General features: G+C 36.1%; 2 protein-coding genes across 3 annotated transcripts in view; both read left to right on the top strand.

Annotated features, from left to right (window-relative positions):
- NDUFAF2 (NADH:ubiquinone oxidoreductase complex assembly factor 2) overlaps nucleotides 1-15,701 on the top strand; it is a 153,577-nt gene that overhangs the window by 20,032 nt on the left and 117,844 nt on the right. The gene's annotated exons all lie outside the window — the stretch shown is intronic.
- On the top strand, nucleotides 3,759-15,048 carry LOC105077782 (cytidine and dCMP deaminase domain-containing protein 1). The gene has a single exon (XM_045525105.2). It carries the CDS (start codon nucleotides 7,143-7,145, stop codon nucleotides 8,574-8,576), a length of 1,434 nt encoding a protein of 477 aa, XP_045381061.2. The 5' UTR covers nucleotides 3,759-7,142; the 3' UTR covers nucleotides 8,577-15,048.

The following is a 15,701-nucleotide window of genomic DNA, read 5'->3' on the forward strand; positions in this document are numbered from 1 at the left end:
TAATTTGTCTATTTCCATGTAGGCATGTTTAATAAATTCTATGTTTCCTGAATTAATAAATCAAGAGAACATGCGTGTCATTTTCATTTGCAGCGAACACCAAGTGCTCACACACTTTCCAATGAAATCTTTACAGTATCTGTGGCTGTGGGGTTACTAGTAATCACTGCAGGTGCCTGTAGGTATGTGGTAAACTGGCTTCTTGGTCACTTGGCTGAAGTTTATTAGCTATTGCTGGTAAGTGATACAGGTCTCCTGAGAATAGAAGCTTGTGCCTTCTTTTTGTCACCTTTTCCCTCTTTTACCACCCTTTCTGCTCCCAGTGATGATGGACTACGCAAAGAGGAAGGTTGATTGTGCTGTCTCAGTGCCACATATGTTTATGGTGAGGAGTGCCTGAAATTGATTTGCAGGAATCTCAGGAGCCTCCATCTTTCCTTGTGTCAGCTCCAGGAAGAGGGCGCTTAAAATCAGTGCCAGCCCAGGGTATCATCCCTACCAGAGATATAACTCAGGTCACAGGAGTGCTTGCTTTTGAGAAAGCATGTCAGTCTAGTGGGATCAAACTAAAGATCTTAAAAGTAGTGTTTCTTATCCAAACTCTTTTGTAGTTAAGCTTTGAGTATATAGGAAAATATATAGTGTAAATGAGTAACTACAGACCAACAGATTAGAACTGAGAGTCAGAAATAAACCCATACATCCATGGCCAATTATGTGCAACAAGGTTGCTAAGACCATTCAGTGGGGGAAAGAATGGTCTCTTCAACAAATGGTGCTGACACAATTAGATATCCACATACAAAAGAATGAAGTTGGGCTTACGCTTCACACCACATATAAAAATTTACTCAAAGTGAATCAACCATCTAAATGTGGGCACTAAAACTATAAATTTCTTAGAAGAAAACCTAGGGGCAAATCTTCATGGCCTTGGATTTGGCAGTGGATTCTTAGATATGACACTGAAAGCACAGTCAACAACAACAAAAAATAGATAAATTGGGCTTTAAAATTGAAAACTTTATTCATAAAAAGACATTACTAACAAAGTGAAAAGTCAGCCTACAGAATGGGAGAAAATGTTTGCACATCACATATCTAATAAGGATCTAGTATTCAAAACACAATAGTAATAATCAAATTTTTAAAGGGGCAACAGATTTGAATAGGCATTTCTCCAGAGAAGATATACAGATGACCGACAAGCACATGAATGGACATTTAATGTCATTAGTTATTAGACAAATGAAAATCAAAACAATAGTAAGATACCATTTCACAACCACTAGGATTGCTGTAATAAAAAAAAATGCAAAATAAAAAATGATGGCAAAGATAGGAAGAAATTGGAACCCCTTATACATTGCTGGTGGGAATGTAAAATGGTGCAGCTGCACTGGAAGACAGGTGGTGGTTTCTCAAAAAGTTAAACATAGAATTACCATATGACCTAGCAATTCTACTCCTAAGTGTGTATCTTAGTATACGTGCTGCCTAAGTGAGCAGTACTCCTAAGTATATATCCAAAAGAATTGATACAGGTACTCAGAAACTTGTACATGAATGTTAATGGCACTATTCACAGTAGCCAAAGGGGGACAACAACCCAAATGTTCATCAGCAGATGAGTAGAAAAACACTGTGAATATTACTCAACCTTAAAAAAGAATGAAGTACTGATAAATGCTGCAACATGGATGAACTTGTGAACGTAGTAGTATGCTAGATGAAAGAATCCAGACATGAAAGGTCATATATTGTATGATTCCATTTATATGAAAATATCCAGAATAGGTAAATCCATTGAAATAGAAAGCAGATTGCTGGGGCTAAGGGGAGGGGAGAACAGGGAGTGACTGCTTAATGGTTATGGGGTTTTCTTTTGGGGTGATGAAAATGCTTTGGAACTAGACAGAGAGGGTGTTTGCCCAACATTTTGAGTGTACTAAATGTTACTAAGTTGTGCAATTTAAAATAGTTAATTTTGTCTTATGTGAATTTTGGCTCAGTTTTTTAAAAAAGGATAAGTAACTACACTAGTACACAGGGATAATGCTGTAACTGTCAGCATCTTCAAGTACAATGTATTTTGGAAAATGTTTGCTAGAGAGTCAGAGTACTTTATTTCAGGACTATTTAGAGAAAGTTCTCAAAAAACTAGATGCTCTCTTATTTTACCTTGTATGCAGTGGTGTTTGCTTCTGTTATTTGCCTTTTACAGAAAAGCTAACAATGTTTAGCATTCCAGATTGAGGGAATTTTTTTCTTTTATGGATAAAATTTGCATAATGATTTTTGATGAGGAAAAATAAAAAATGTTAGAAGACAACATGATAGAAGAAAAAAATTAAAATTGTTGCAAATGATTGCTGAAGAGTATAATAAAACTTCATAGTGTTGAAGAATCCAGTGTTTAACACAGTATGTAATTTGTCAGCATTGAAAATGTGCTAATCATCTGCCCAACAAAAAAGATGAACAAAGGGATTAGAAGAGCTTTAGTCTCTAGTGCTCCTTTTCAATGAGAGATGGGTAAGTTTAATGTTCATTTGCCATGTATGGTTTAATTAATAGCACTTCAGCTTTTCTCTGCCCCATTTGAGGCTTTACATTTAGGTAAATCCAGCCTCCCTTCAGACTTGCCAGAGTTTCTGTATGTACTTAACTGTTCAAAGGTTATCTTTCAACACTTTCTAAACCATGTTAAGAAATGCTTTATTCATAAATTAGCTTATTTCATGTTTAAAATCAATAAATGATATGCTGATACTATGTTTGATAAGAGAACATACAATATCAAAATAGGAATTTTAAGTATCTGTCTCTAATGACAATGAAATGCAGCTGGAGGTGAATTGAAAACACACTGCTTCCTTTGGTTATAGCCGTTTTGGTGCTCTTTCTGCCCTCATTAGGAAGAGCTGAGACTTCTACCTGTTCTCTTGCCCCCTGGATTACAAGTTTTCACCTGGCTCAGTGGTGATGATCCATCAATCTCTTAGTCCCATGACCACGGACCATAAAGCACCAGGATATGTAAAATGTTTTCTGAAACCTTTTGTTTTAGGTTAACTTTTAAATTAAATCTCTGCTCTTATTAGTTTAAGAATGATTACAGAATGACAATGAGAGATTACAGCCAACAGTGGATAATAGAGTGGCTGCAAACATAGAGCATTTGAATGAGTCAGAGAGACAAAATATGATTTCTGGTCCACTTCTTTCTTTTATTCTTATGTGAATCATTACCATATTATATACCATGGCCTTTTTCTAGCAACAGACTCTCTTTGGGCATCCAGCCACCACATGATACTATTCCTGAAGGTTCTATTCTTATTCTCTTTCCTTGGCAGAAACACCCCAGGGAGGGAGCCAACTCGAGTTCCCCTTTCCCAATTACCTTCTAACTATTTCTCCTATCCCACGTTCCCAGCTATTCCCCTCAAGGCTTTTCTCTGTCTAATAAGTCCAGATGGGCCCAACCTCCTTATACTTTTACTTTCAGGTTATATTTGTCTTTCTATATCTTTAATGAGCTCTGTTTCACATTTGCCTGTGTTTAAAAATGATTGGGAGAATGCAACGAATGACTTCCCTGTGCAACTTTATTTCTAGAGGGAATACCACTGAATACTGTACACTAGTACAGATCATAATTCATTGTGCCCATGATATCTGCTCTCCATTAATATTTTGTGGGATTGCACTGAGCTTTTTTTTCTCACCTGTGCTATTCTAATAGTCTGTAAGACTATAGACTATGCAGTTATTCTTCAAGATGGTGAATCCTTATTAAATATAGTTTGATTGGAAGTCATATCTGATAAAATATTCTATCACTTTACATATTCAGTAAAATCTCATTACATTGTGATGAATGACTCAATAAATAAAGTCAAAATTTCTATTATTTAACCATAAAATATTTTTATAATAGAAATATTTTTTCCTTTTGCCTCTTTCTCCTTTAGGTTCTAACCTCAGAATTTATTCTGCTGGCATCCTCAGGCATCATCTACATCCCCTGATCAGACCTTCTTATATACAGTCACCTTATAATGCAGGAGTGTTGCTGGTCCAGTCCCAACCCAGATTATGTCTTAAAACAAAATGGAAACCAAACCTGGTTGTTTACCTACCTTCTAAAACTGGTACCTCATGTTTTCTCTGCAGCTGGACTGAGGATTTAATGAGTTGGGGAAGAGTAGAAAGGATAGATAGGAAGACTGAGGTGCATGTGTAGGATGGTGTAAGCAGCCTGCATGGATCAGCTCTAGCAACGAGCAACAGCTGGCTAGGAAAGCAGTGGGAATGTACCAGCCAGGACAGTATTGTCAGTGGAATTGGAACTTACAAAAGAGTATAAAAGGAGTTCATTTCCTTAGCTCACAATTCATAGGATCAGTTATTAACTTTAGATCATCAAATAGGTCTCATTTTAGTTAACTATTCTTTGAATTCGCTCTAGTCATAGTTTAAGATAAGGAATGTAGTTTTAGTTTAATGTCACTCCCTTCTCTGTCAACTCGAGCAAGGAGGGTATTCAACCTTAAAATTTTTAGAGTCTTAAGTAGTAATATATTTTTTTAAATTCATTCTGATTTAAGATTATAAAAATCTTCAAAATGTGGTTTTATATTTCTAAGTCTACTATATTTAAATCAGTGTATAAGTTGAAGGGCATTGAAATCAGTATAATTTATGGTTCTTTTTTCATCTCAGCATGAATAACTTCAAATTCAGTGAAGTGTTGTTTGGCTTTTCTTACCCAAATGGTATACTTATCAGATTCACTTCAATAGTTGCCTATTTTCCCTTTCAGAAATGTCTGTTCTCTCACCAGGAGACTAAAACATTGTGCAGATGTACAGTTGGATACAATGATGCCAATATAATATATGCACTGTTCAATAATTTATTTTGTATCTGGAGTGATGCATCTGTTTCCTTCTTGTGGGAGGGGGTTTGAGCTTCATTTCAATGTCATTTTAGGTACTGGTCCAATTCTTCCATCCAGTTAACCAAAAATGAAAATTTCCATCTGTTCAATTGCCATTCAGAGGAATGTTTTATCTCTGAAGCACATTATGACAACTAAAATTGACAGCATAATCTGTCTGACTTTTTCCTCTTTTATTCCCTCTTCAGATTCTCTTGAGCTTTAACAAGAGAGTATTCTTTTTTTTATAGCTGCCTAAGATTATAGAACTTACTTGTTCTTCTCTCTAGTAACTGTAGACCAGTAGAGCATGAATGGCTATCCACTATTCACTGCTTTATTATGTATTTTTTCTGTCCATTAGTGACCCTACAGGAAACATACTTGTTAGCATGCTATTAACAGAACAATGTAAACATAGCAATCTCTTTTTATAAAAGTAAATGTCTGGCAGTACTGTTTGGCATTCCATTGAACACAGACTCTTTCCGATTGACGTTGGAAGATACTGTTACAGGCTGATTTTTTATTGATCATTCTGTACTTTAGAAAATTGGCTAAGGAGGCCTTTGGAATACACTGTCTCTAAAGTTTTTAACTCTTTACTAAAAGAACTAAGAATATTGCCTCAAATAAGTTTTGTTGCTGAAATGGCAGTAAGATTTCTTCCTGTTATTAATATTTCAATTTAAACTAGTCCCACAAATAAAGCCTTTCTGTTTATGGATCAGGTAAAATTGTTAGGTGCTGTGCAGCAATTAAATAGGGCCTGCCTCTCAAATGAAGGGTTGTATCCTTGGAGCATCATGATCAGGTTAAAATAACTAGTTTTTTTGACAATGTACAATAGACATAGCAATACACTAAAACTTCAGCCATGCTGAGCCCCAGAAAAAAACATTATTCTAGACAACTGGGGTTCTTTTTAATGTCTACACTGTTAATAAACATCCTTGATGCCCTGTACCCTTTCTTGTTTTCTTGAAGATATTTTATGATGGTTTACATTATAATAATGACCACCACTTACTTTTCTATCTTGTAAAGTATTTGTGCCTTCATATCTCTTTTGAAGTGTATTGGGCTGTTTCCATCTATGTTATTTATCCCACAAGTCTGTGTTCACTAAGTTTTTCTGTCCTTATTTTTTTTTAATTTTTTTTCTCTTTTTCCGTGCTATTGGCTTACAGATACCCCTTTTACCTTCCTATGTCCTCATGTACCTTCCTGTAGCAAACTTGATTTCCTATGGATCAAATCAATGACCAATGAGATATTATGCTACCCACTGTAAAGAATAACACTTTAAAATTGAAATCAGTGTTTTCTTATGGTACAAAGTCTTTGATAAAATGGATAATCAACTGTAGACTACTCAATGTATGGAGTATTTTAAAAGCTGTGATTGTGAAAGCTATTGGAATATCATATAAGGGAATAAAACAGCACTCTTGAGAGTATTAAACATCAGAACTAAATAATTTCAGGTCTTAGATGTTTCTTAGCTGTAATAATATGAAATTTTATGTTTTTGTATACTTTATGGGGGCTGAGTAAATTTAAATCTAGTATTTGAGGTTCTTGGGATCTTGTGATCCTAGAAATTCTCCTGTTAAACTGTTACGGGTGTCTCAGCTTCCCTGGGAATGCTTTAATTTGTCAGAGTCCACCTTTATGGGCAGTTTTCTTAGAGAAATGTAACTAGGTAGCATTTAAGACATAGTCACATCATTTAAAGGATTATAATTTCTTGTAATCTCAGGACTATAGATGTTTATATTTTGGAAACATTTTAAACCTTTCTCCTTAATCACCTAGAAGTAAAAGAAAAGAAGAGAGAGAAGAAGTGGAGAGGAAGGGAGGGATGGAAGCAGGGAGGGGGGCAGGGAGAGAGAGAGAGAGAAAGAAAAAAGGAGAGAGAGAAAAGAAGGAAAGGAAACGGAAAGAGGGAAGGAAGGAATGAAAAAATGAAGGAAAAATGAAGAGTTGGAGTCAGGTCCTTGCCTTAGCTCACAGTCTTGTGGGAAAAATAAAAGTAAGAAAAAACTGCTATGAGAGTTCAGAAATTGTATGTCAAACTGTTTCTTTCAATACTGGAGAAAACTGGCTGGGAGGAGCTGAGAGGTAGAGTTGCTGGGGCAAAGATCATGCCGGAAAGCCAAAGGTTTCCTGGGCAGCAGAGGCCGGTGGGCTTGGGATGAAAGAAGCAGGGCAGATGCAAAATCTGGAGAGCACGGGGGCCGGATGGTCAGTCAGCACCCAGACTGGCAGCATGACCGGTGAAATACCAAGGCTTTCTAAAGTCAACCTCTTCACTCTGCTCAGCCTCTGGATGGAGCTCTTCCCAGTGGTCGGAACCCAAAGACAAAAATCTCAGGAAAAAGAGGAGGGAAAGCATGGAGCCTTAGGAGATAATGAAGAGATGACCAGAGTATCTCCTGACAAAAAACAGGTTAAGAGAACTGGTCTTGTGGTGGTGAAAAATATGAAAATTGTTGGCCTGCACTGTTCTAGTGAAGACTTACACGCTGGGAAAATTGCTCTGATAAAACATGGATCAAGGCTGAAAAACTGTGATCTTTATTTTTCCAGAAAGCCATGTTCTGCTTGTTTGAAAATGATTGTAAATGCTGGAGTAAACCGAATTTCATATTGGCCTTCTGATCCAGAAATAAGTTTGCTTACTGAGGCTTCTAGTTCCGAAGATGCAAAGTTAGATGCCAAAGCAGTGGAAAGATTGAAGTCAAACAGCTGGGCTCATGTGTGTGTCTTACTTCAGCCCCTGGTGTATTACATGGTGCAGTTTGTAGAGGAGACCTCTTACAAATGTGACTTTATTCAAAAAATTTCAAGAACATTGCCGGACACTAACGTTGACTTTTATTCTGAATGTAAGCAAGAAAGAATAAAAGAATATGAAATGATATTTTTGGTTTCCAATGAAGAAATGCATAAGCAAATACTGATGACTATAGGTTTGGAGAACCTGTGTGAAAACCCGTACTTTAGCAATCTAAGGCAAAACATGAAGGACATTATCCTCCTTTTGGCCACAGTAGCTTCCAGTGTGCCCAACTTTACACACTACAGGTTTTATTGTCGCAGTACTGAACAGATTAATGAAGTTCACAATCAAAGTCTGCCACAAGAAATTGCAAGGCACTGCATGGTTCAGGCCAGGTTATTGGCATATCGAACTGAGGATCATAAAACAGGAGTTGGAGCAGTCATCTGGGCAGAAGGAAAGTCTAGAAGTTGTGATGGGACGGGCGCGATGTACTTCATAGGATGCGGTTATAACGCTTTTCCTGTTGGATCCGAGTATGCTGACTTCCCACACATGGATGACAAACAGAAAAACAGAGAAATAAGGAAATTCCGATACATTGTTCACGCCGAGCAGAATGCCTTGACATTTAGGTGTCAAGAAATAAAACCAGAAGAAAGAAGTATGATTTTTGTGACAAAGTGCCCATGTGATGAATATGTACCTTTAATTAAAGGTGCAGGTATAAAACAGATCTATGCAGGGGATTTAGATGTTGGAAAAAAGAAGGCAGACATCTCTTACATGAGATTTGGGGAACTTGAGGGTGTTAGCAAATTTACATGGCAACTGAATCCATCATGAACTTGTGTTCTTGAGCAAAATGAGCCTGAAAGTAGAGAGACCTGGAAAAAAATTCCATCTTTTTAAAAATTTGTCAAGAAAAAAAAAAGTAGGAAAAGAGAAGAAAGAAAAAAATATATGTATCTGATTAAAGAATGTATTCAGTAACAATGTTTGAAGGGGTGAGTTAAGAATTCCGTGTTGTTAGGGAAAGGATACAAAAAGCACTAACTATAAAAAAAAAGAATTAAAAAAAGATGAATCAATTATGGTAAAATTAAGAACATCTGTTCATCAAAATATACCATTAAAAAAGTACAAAGGCAAGCCATGAAATAGTAGATATTTGCTGCTTATAATCAAGATGGGGCTTTTAGCCAGGATTTATTGGTCCTAGATCACTAAGGAAGAAGACAGGTGGTGGTTCCAAGTCCTGAGATTGGAAGGAGGGGTCGTGATGGGGAGGGGACAAAAGGAAGGCTTTTGCTTTGCTGGCAATGTTTTATTTCTTGACCTGGGTGATAATTAAATGTATGTTTGCTTTAAAAAAAAATACTGGAGAAAACTGAAAAACAAAAACAGGCTGTGATTCTTGAAACCAAAGAAAGAAATTTTTCTTATGGAAAAAAGGAGTGGAGTTGGGGACCTATTCTAGAAAGAAGGAATGGTGTGAATTGGTTCTGTACCTACAGATACATACTGTTTTTGTTTGTTATTCTAGTACCTAAGAACTTACAGTATGAAATCTAAATGTTGTTTTATTTAGTAAATATACATTGATAGCATGTTTTACACATACCAGTGTACTAGGGGATATGGAAGACTTGAGAATAAGTCACATCCAATCTTGTCTTCACAAGCTGTCTGACATAGTTGACAAACTCTAAGGATGGGCACCCAATCAGACCTGGGTTTGAATCCTAGCTCAATCACTCAGTAATTGTATTATTCACTCACAAATATTTATTGAGCACCTACTATGTGCCAGGTATTATTCTAAGTGCTGGAATACTGTGGTAAGCAAGATATAAAAGATACATGCTATCTCATGGCATTCTAATATTTTCTGCACCTTTATTGAGATATAATTGACATACAGCATTGTGTGAGTCCAATGTGTACAACATGATGATTTGAGATATGTATGTATTGGAAAATGATTACCAAAGTAGGATTAGTTAATGTCTCCATCACCTCATCTAATTACCTTTTTATTATTATTTTTTTTCGTGGTGAGAACATTTAAGACCTACTCCCTTACCAATTTTCAAGTATATAATACAGTATTACTAACTACAGTCACCATGCAGTACATTAGGTTCCCACCATGTATACATCTTACAACTGGAGATTTATATTTTAACCAGCATCTTCCCATTTCCCCATCCTCTCCTCCCTGGGAGTCACCATTCTACTGTTTCTGAGTCTGGCTTTTTTAGATTCCACATGTAAGTGAGGTCATGCAGTATTTGTCTGTCCCTGCCTGACTTACTTCACTTAGCATAATGCCTTCAAGGACCATCGATGTTGCAAATAGCAGGATTTCCTCCTTCTTGTGGCTGAATAATATTCCATTGAATGAATATACCACATCTCCTTTCTTCATTCATCTGTTGATGCACACTTAAAATTGTTTCCATATATTGGTTAATGCTGCAGTGAACATGGGTGTATAGAAAGGTCTTTGAGATACTGACTTCATTTCCTTTGGATATATATACAGAAGTAGAATTGCTGGATTATACAGCATCTATTTTTAATTTTTTGAGGAACCTCCATACTGTTTTCTGTTGGGGCTACACCAATTTACATTCCCACCAACAGTGCACAATGGTTCCCTTTTCTCCACATACTTGCCAACATCCTTTTTGACAGTAACTGGTGTGAGATGTCATGGCATTCTAATTTTAGAAGAGGGAGACAGAAAATAAATGAATTGATAAATAATATTCTATCAGGTAATGAGAAATGCTTTGAAGAAATGAACTGGGATATGTGATAAACAAGATAGGGGCAGGAACATGTGGATTTTGCTTTCAATTGAAGGACCAGGAAAGTAGGAGTGGTTTTTCTGTACCTGAAACAGAAAGAACACTTCTGGTTGGACTCTAGTGAGCAAAGGGGAGAGTAATATGAAATAAGATCAGACATAGTCTGAGGCAAGATCAAATGGGACAGGTTCATTATAGTAATGAGTTTGGGTTTTGTTTGAGTTATATTTGGAAGCTATTGAAAGATTTTAAGCAAGTTTCCCTGCTTAAAATATAATGGTATAATGTGATTTGCCTCTTAGCCTTTTAATTTTTTTAAAAGCCTTTTTGTTTTGTTTTATAAAATTTGATGTCCAAAATGGAAGTAGAGAATGAGTTATACCATATGACTTTGCTGGTTAATCTAGAAAGCAAAGAATACAAAATAAAAATGATATTGGCTGGTAATCTCAATGATAAGAGTATCTTTCTTCCCTATTAGACTGAGTGTTCCTCAAAGATAGATGTTACATCTTATTGATTTTTTGTCCCCAGCCCCTTATCATGGTAACTGGCACTTTTACAGGCAAAATCACAACATGCCTGTGGAAAAACACATAGGGTCTGAGTGATCAAGTACCACCAACCACAGAGAGAGACATTCAAAGAACTGTTTCAGATCAAAGACAAATACATAAAAAGTTAAAGCTTTTCTGAGGTAAGGTGGGTTACCCATAGTACTGAACCCCAAATAGTCCAGTCAAGTCCCTAGGCCACCCTTATTCCAGACACTGAAATGGTAATCCTATGTGGCTATAAAATATCCTTTGCTTCAATAGGACTTCTGCATTTATTCTTTTAGTTAGAAAACTTTATATAACACATGATTGTTCATTCCTGTGGTTGTGTCTAGAGAGTGTATTGGAGCGTGCATATTACCATCTAGTTAGTTCATATTGTAATAGAAACATGAACAATTCCTATCAGATATTTCATGGGACCTCAGACTCAGCATTTAAAACTGAGACTATTCACTTCCTTAAGGAAGAAAAACAAAACAACAGTAACAAATTGCTTCTCTTTTAGTATGATCTGTCTTAGCAAATGATGCCTATCCTGTATCTAGATATCCAAGTCAGAAACCTGAGAGTCAGTTTTAGTTTTAGTAAGGATGCCCTTACTCCCGGCATCCCTTCAGTTACCAGGCCTGCCAATTTTACTTTCTAAATAGCTCTTGAAGGGGAAGGCCTTCCCCTGCTCTCTGCCATTCGTACCTCCACCCTCCGCTAGGCCTCTGCTGCTTCTCTCCTCAACTACAACTGCCTCTTGATTTTCTGCCTCCAACCTTGTTCTCCTCTAATTCAGGCTTTACACTATAGTCTTACTGACATTTCTCCATTTCAGATCTGATTCAATCACTGTGTTACTGTAATCAGTGACTTCATACCACCCTAGGATTTAGTCCAAGCTGCTGAACTTAGGAAGCATTTCACAGGGGCAGGCCTGCCTGTCTGACAAGCAGCATCTCACTGCACTCCTCCCCTTGCTCTCTACCATAGCCCTCAGCCAACTAGAGGTTTTTCAGCTCCTTCTCTGTGTATCATGCCAGGCCTTTATACACATTTCCCTCACCTCTAATTACCTTCCCCCTCTCTCCTTTCTGACTCTAACCTTTCCATCAGGTAACGACTCATCCTTTACTTTTCATTTAAATATATCTTCCCCAAAGAGATCTTCCTTACTTTCTGGACCAGGTTAAAATCCTTTGTTCATCATTGTTATTATATCTTATTGTAGTGGTTGCTTTTCACTGTGGGTCTCCTGTGTCTGGTGCTGCTTTTAACCTCCCATTAGACATTTATTCCTTCTTCCTTAATAATAAAAATTCTTATTTTTAGTTGGGCGCATTGCTGCATAGCAATGACTGCATTCTCTCTTTTCCTTTACAGTTGCATTTGCCTTATGATTAATGAGGTAAGTTGAGTGTGACTTCCTGAAAGTATCATTAAAGGGGACACATGCTCTTCTTTTCCCCTTACCTTTCCTCCTTCTGCTGACTGGTTCTTGAGTATCCCTACTGGGTCATGAAGTGGCAATAGAGCAGCCAGGTAGAAGGGGCCTAGATTCCTTATGTCCGTAGATTGCTGCCATGTCAGCCGGGACTCCTGACATTCCATGTTTCCTTAATGTGAGAGAAAAATAAGCTTCCATCTTGTTTTAAGCTAGTGTTATTTACTTACTTCAGTGTGTATTTTTAATCTGATGTAACCTCTCTTTGTATGAACTTCTTCTTGTGTTTGGGTAATTCTGTGAGCCTTACTAGGAGGTAGAGCCCTCCTCCCATAGTTGAAGAGCTGGATAATTACTCTCCCAGCTTCCATTGTAGCTGGGATATGATGTTTCATCTAGACTTAACCAATTGAAGTGCCTGTGTCACTTTTGAATTCACAAATTAGTGATACAAATAAATAGAGGCAGTGTCAAATTCTTCCTGGCAGTAGGACTTTTGGGGGTGGGCAGCAATAGAACATTCAGGTTGGAGGTGCTGTCCATGGTTTAGGGCCAGTGAGATGCCATCTGTAGCAGCTGATGCTTGGTGATGGCAGCAGTAAGGTCTTCACTGGGCTAGTTCTGTGGCATCATTTTCCATGCTTCCCTCCTTCATTACATAGTTTCTGAGCCTGTTTCTTTAGCATGCCAACAATTCTGTGAACTATTTAACATTTTCTTTTTGATTGAGACTAAGCTAAGGTTCCTATTGCATGGAGTTAAAATCCTTTGCTGATGTAGTCAACACTGGTCTTCCCTAGCAGATTATAAATGCTAAAAGGATTGTCTTCTCATCAGTGTATCCCCACAGTGCCTAGCATCTCAATGTATCCTAGCTTAGTGCCTTACACATTGAATAGGTGCTCAGTATTTTTTTTTTTTTTAGTAAATGAGGAATCCATGCATCTGATCTCAACTCTATTACCTACCCCAGTAATTTCACTTTAGCTCTATTAATCTACTGAAGCTGCTCTCAGTAAGTTCACTACTGATACTCTGCTTTCCAAATCCAGTGTATACTTTTCACTCTAACTTGATCAACTTCTTTAAAGCTTTGATCACACTATTCCTTCCTGGTTCTCATTTTACCATTATGACTATTTTCTTTCAGGTTGCTGAAGCTATTCCTCACTCTCTGCCAGCTGTTATATTTTAGTGTTCCCCCGGAATTCTTCCCCCCAGTAGCTCTCCTATTCCTGTGCCATCAGTTACCATACATGATGATGACTTTCAAAAGTTACCTTCTACACAGACCTCTCTTTTGAGCGTCAAACACTGTATCCAGCTGCCTACTCAGTATCTCCATCTGGATAGCCTACAGACCTCTCAAACTCAGTGTATAGCCTACATGTCTAAAATTAAACAAATTTTACTGTCCTTCCACAATGGACAGATAATATAGATATGGCTATTAAAATCATTTGCTTAATATAATTCTCAACAGATTAACTGAAATTAAGTTAATATGCGTGTGTAAATTCACAGTTAAGATTTATTCTCAGATATTTTTCTTTCTTTAGTCTAGTACTTTGTTTTTCTGTAAATGTACAATTAAGACTATAATTTCCAAAATTCTGTTTAGTATCAGGACTTTACTACTGAATGCAGACACAAGTAATAATATACATTAGTATTGCATGTTGAATAGGCCTAAACTGTAGAATACATTTGCATCTGTATTTCTCTGCTTTGAGGAATCATTTCAGTTACATTTTAAACAAGTTTAATTTGCCATTTTTATATAATAGAATTTTTAATCTTTTCAAAGTAGAATGAATATCTTAGCTTGCAGAAAAACATGATATAAAACGTAGGAAAAAAATGGAACATAGTAATTGAAAAAGTAGTCAAACTAAGTCACATTTATTTCTTATATAAAAATTTCACCTATAATCTCACTTATTCACTTTGACATTTTCAATTAAGTGTTTTGAAAATTATAATAATAATTTGCTTTAACCAAATTTATATCGTGCCTGAACTCTCTTAAGTAGCAATCATGTAAATAGCATCACACAGCAATTTCAGTTGGAAACCTCTTCAGTTTGGTTACCTTGTAAGAAAAACATCTTCATATTGGGGAATTATATGCCACATAAGCAAATAAAATGGATTGTTAATGTTGCAAACATTCAAACAGAGAAGTTGAGGAAATTATTGAAATTTGCAGAGTAGGTTTTTATATTTAATCACCCCCAGAAAACAGTTGATGCAAAAATATGTTAGCGCAATTTTGTTAATTTGAAACCCTTAAGGTTAATTAGATTTTTTTCAAACATTTAATTTATGGAAGAACAGTAGTTTCTTTTGGATTTTAATTTTGTTTGATGTCTTTTGTTCTAAAGTACATAAAAAGAAATTTTTCCTTGTATAATAATTTCTTTCAACTTCCTTAAAATATTTTGAGTTCCCTTTGTTGATACATGATAAAATGCTTTATGTGTTGTATACTTGGAATATATTAAAACTAATGGATTTATTTCTGTTATTCTTTTCTATTAGACATTTACTTGAATGTTTGAAGATTCTGAATAAAGCCAGTTTTTAAGTTAATTGCTGTGAATCATATGACATTGAATATACTTATACAGTCTTGTGTTCTATGGACTGTTGCTATGCATCACTGGAGCCTAGCCAAGATATCTTTTGATTCTGATTGTTCCCAAGTTTATCTCTTCCTTTTGTAGAGTTAGGAATTCATGAGAGTAAAATCAGCATTCAAAGGAGAAATAGAAAAACAAAGATAGAAATTTGAAAATGTACCGAAAATTTTTGGTGAGGTTTATATAATTCATGTATGTGTCATGTACAAAGCATCTTTATAGGTATTCTAACTGTTTTATACAACTGATACTGGAATAGTTCCTATTGCAGATTGTTTAGTTTGATTGAAAGCCATTTTTTAAGTTTTATTTTAGCATAATTGTATTCTTGTTTGAGGCTATTTTAGAAATACCAAAGGTGATTAACTTCCTATTATTGTTATTTACCCATATAGCAGACCATAGGTTTTACAAGTTTAGGATAATGTTAAACTCTTACCACCTACAGGGAGACGAAAATTTCTTTTGTATATGTTTAATATTTATTGAACACCCATGATACAGACATTAAATAAGAGTGTGGA

Source organism: Camelus bactrianus, chromosome 3 (assembly GCF_048773025.1).
Source record: "Camelus bactrianus isolate YW-2024 breed Bactrian camel chromosome 3, ASM4877302v1, whole genome shotgun sequence".
In the NCBI taxonomy this organism is placed as follows: domain Eukaryota; kingdom Metazoa; phylum Chordata; class Mammalia; order Artiodactyla; family Camelidae; genus Camelus; species Camelus bactrianus.

What these genes read in the sequence shown, in the direction of transcription:
- LOC105077782 (XM_045525105.2), top strand. Translation starts at nt 7,143, where the DNA reads ATGAAAGAAGCAGGGCAGATGCAAAATCTGGAGAGCACGGGGGCCGGA.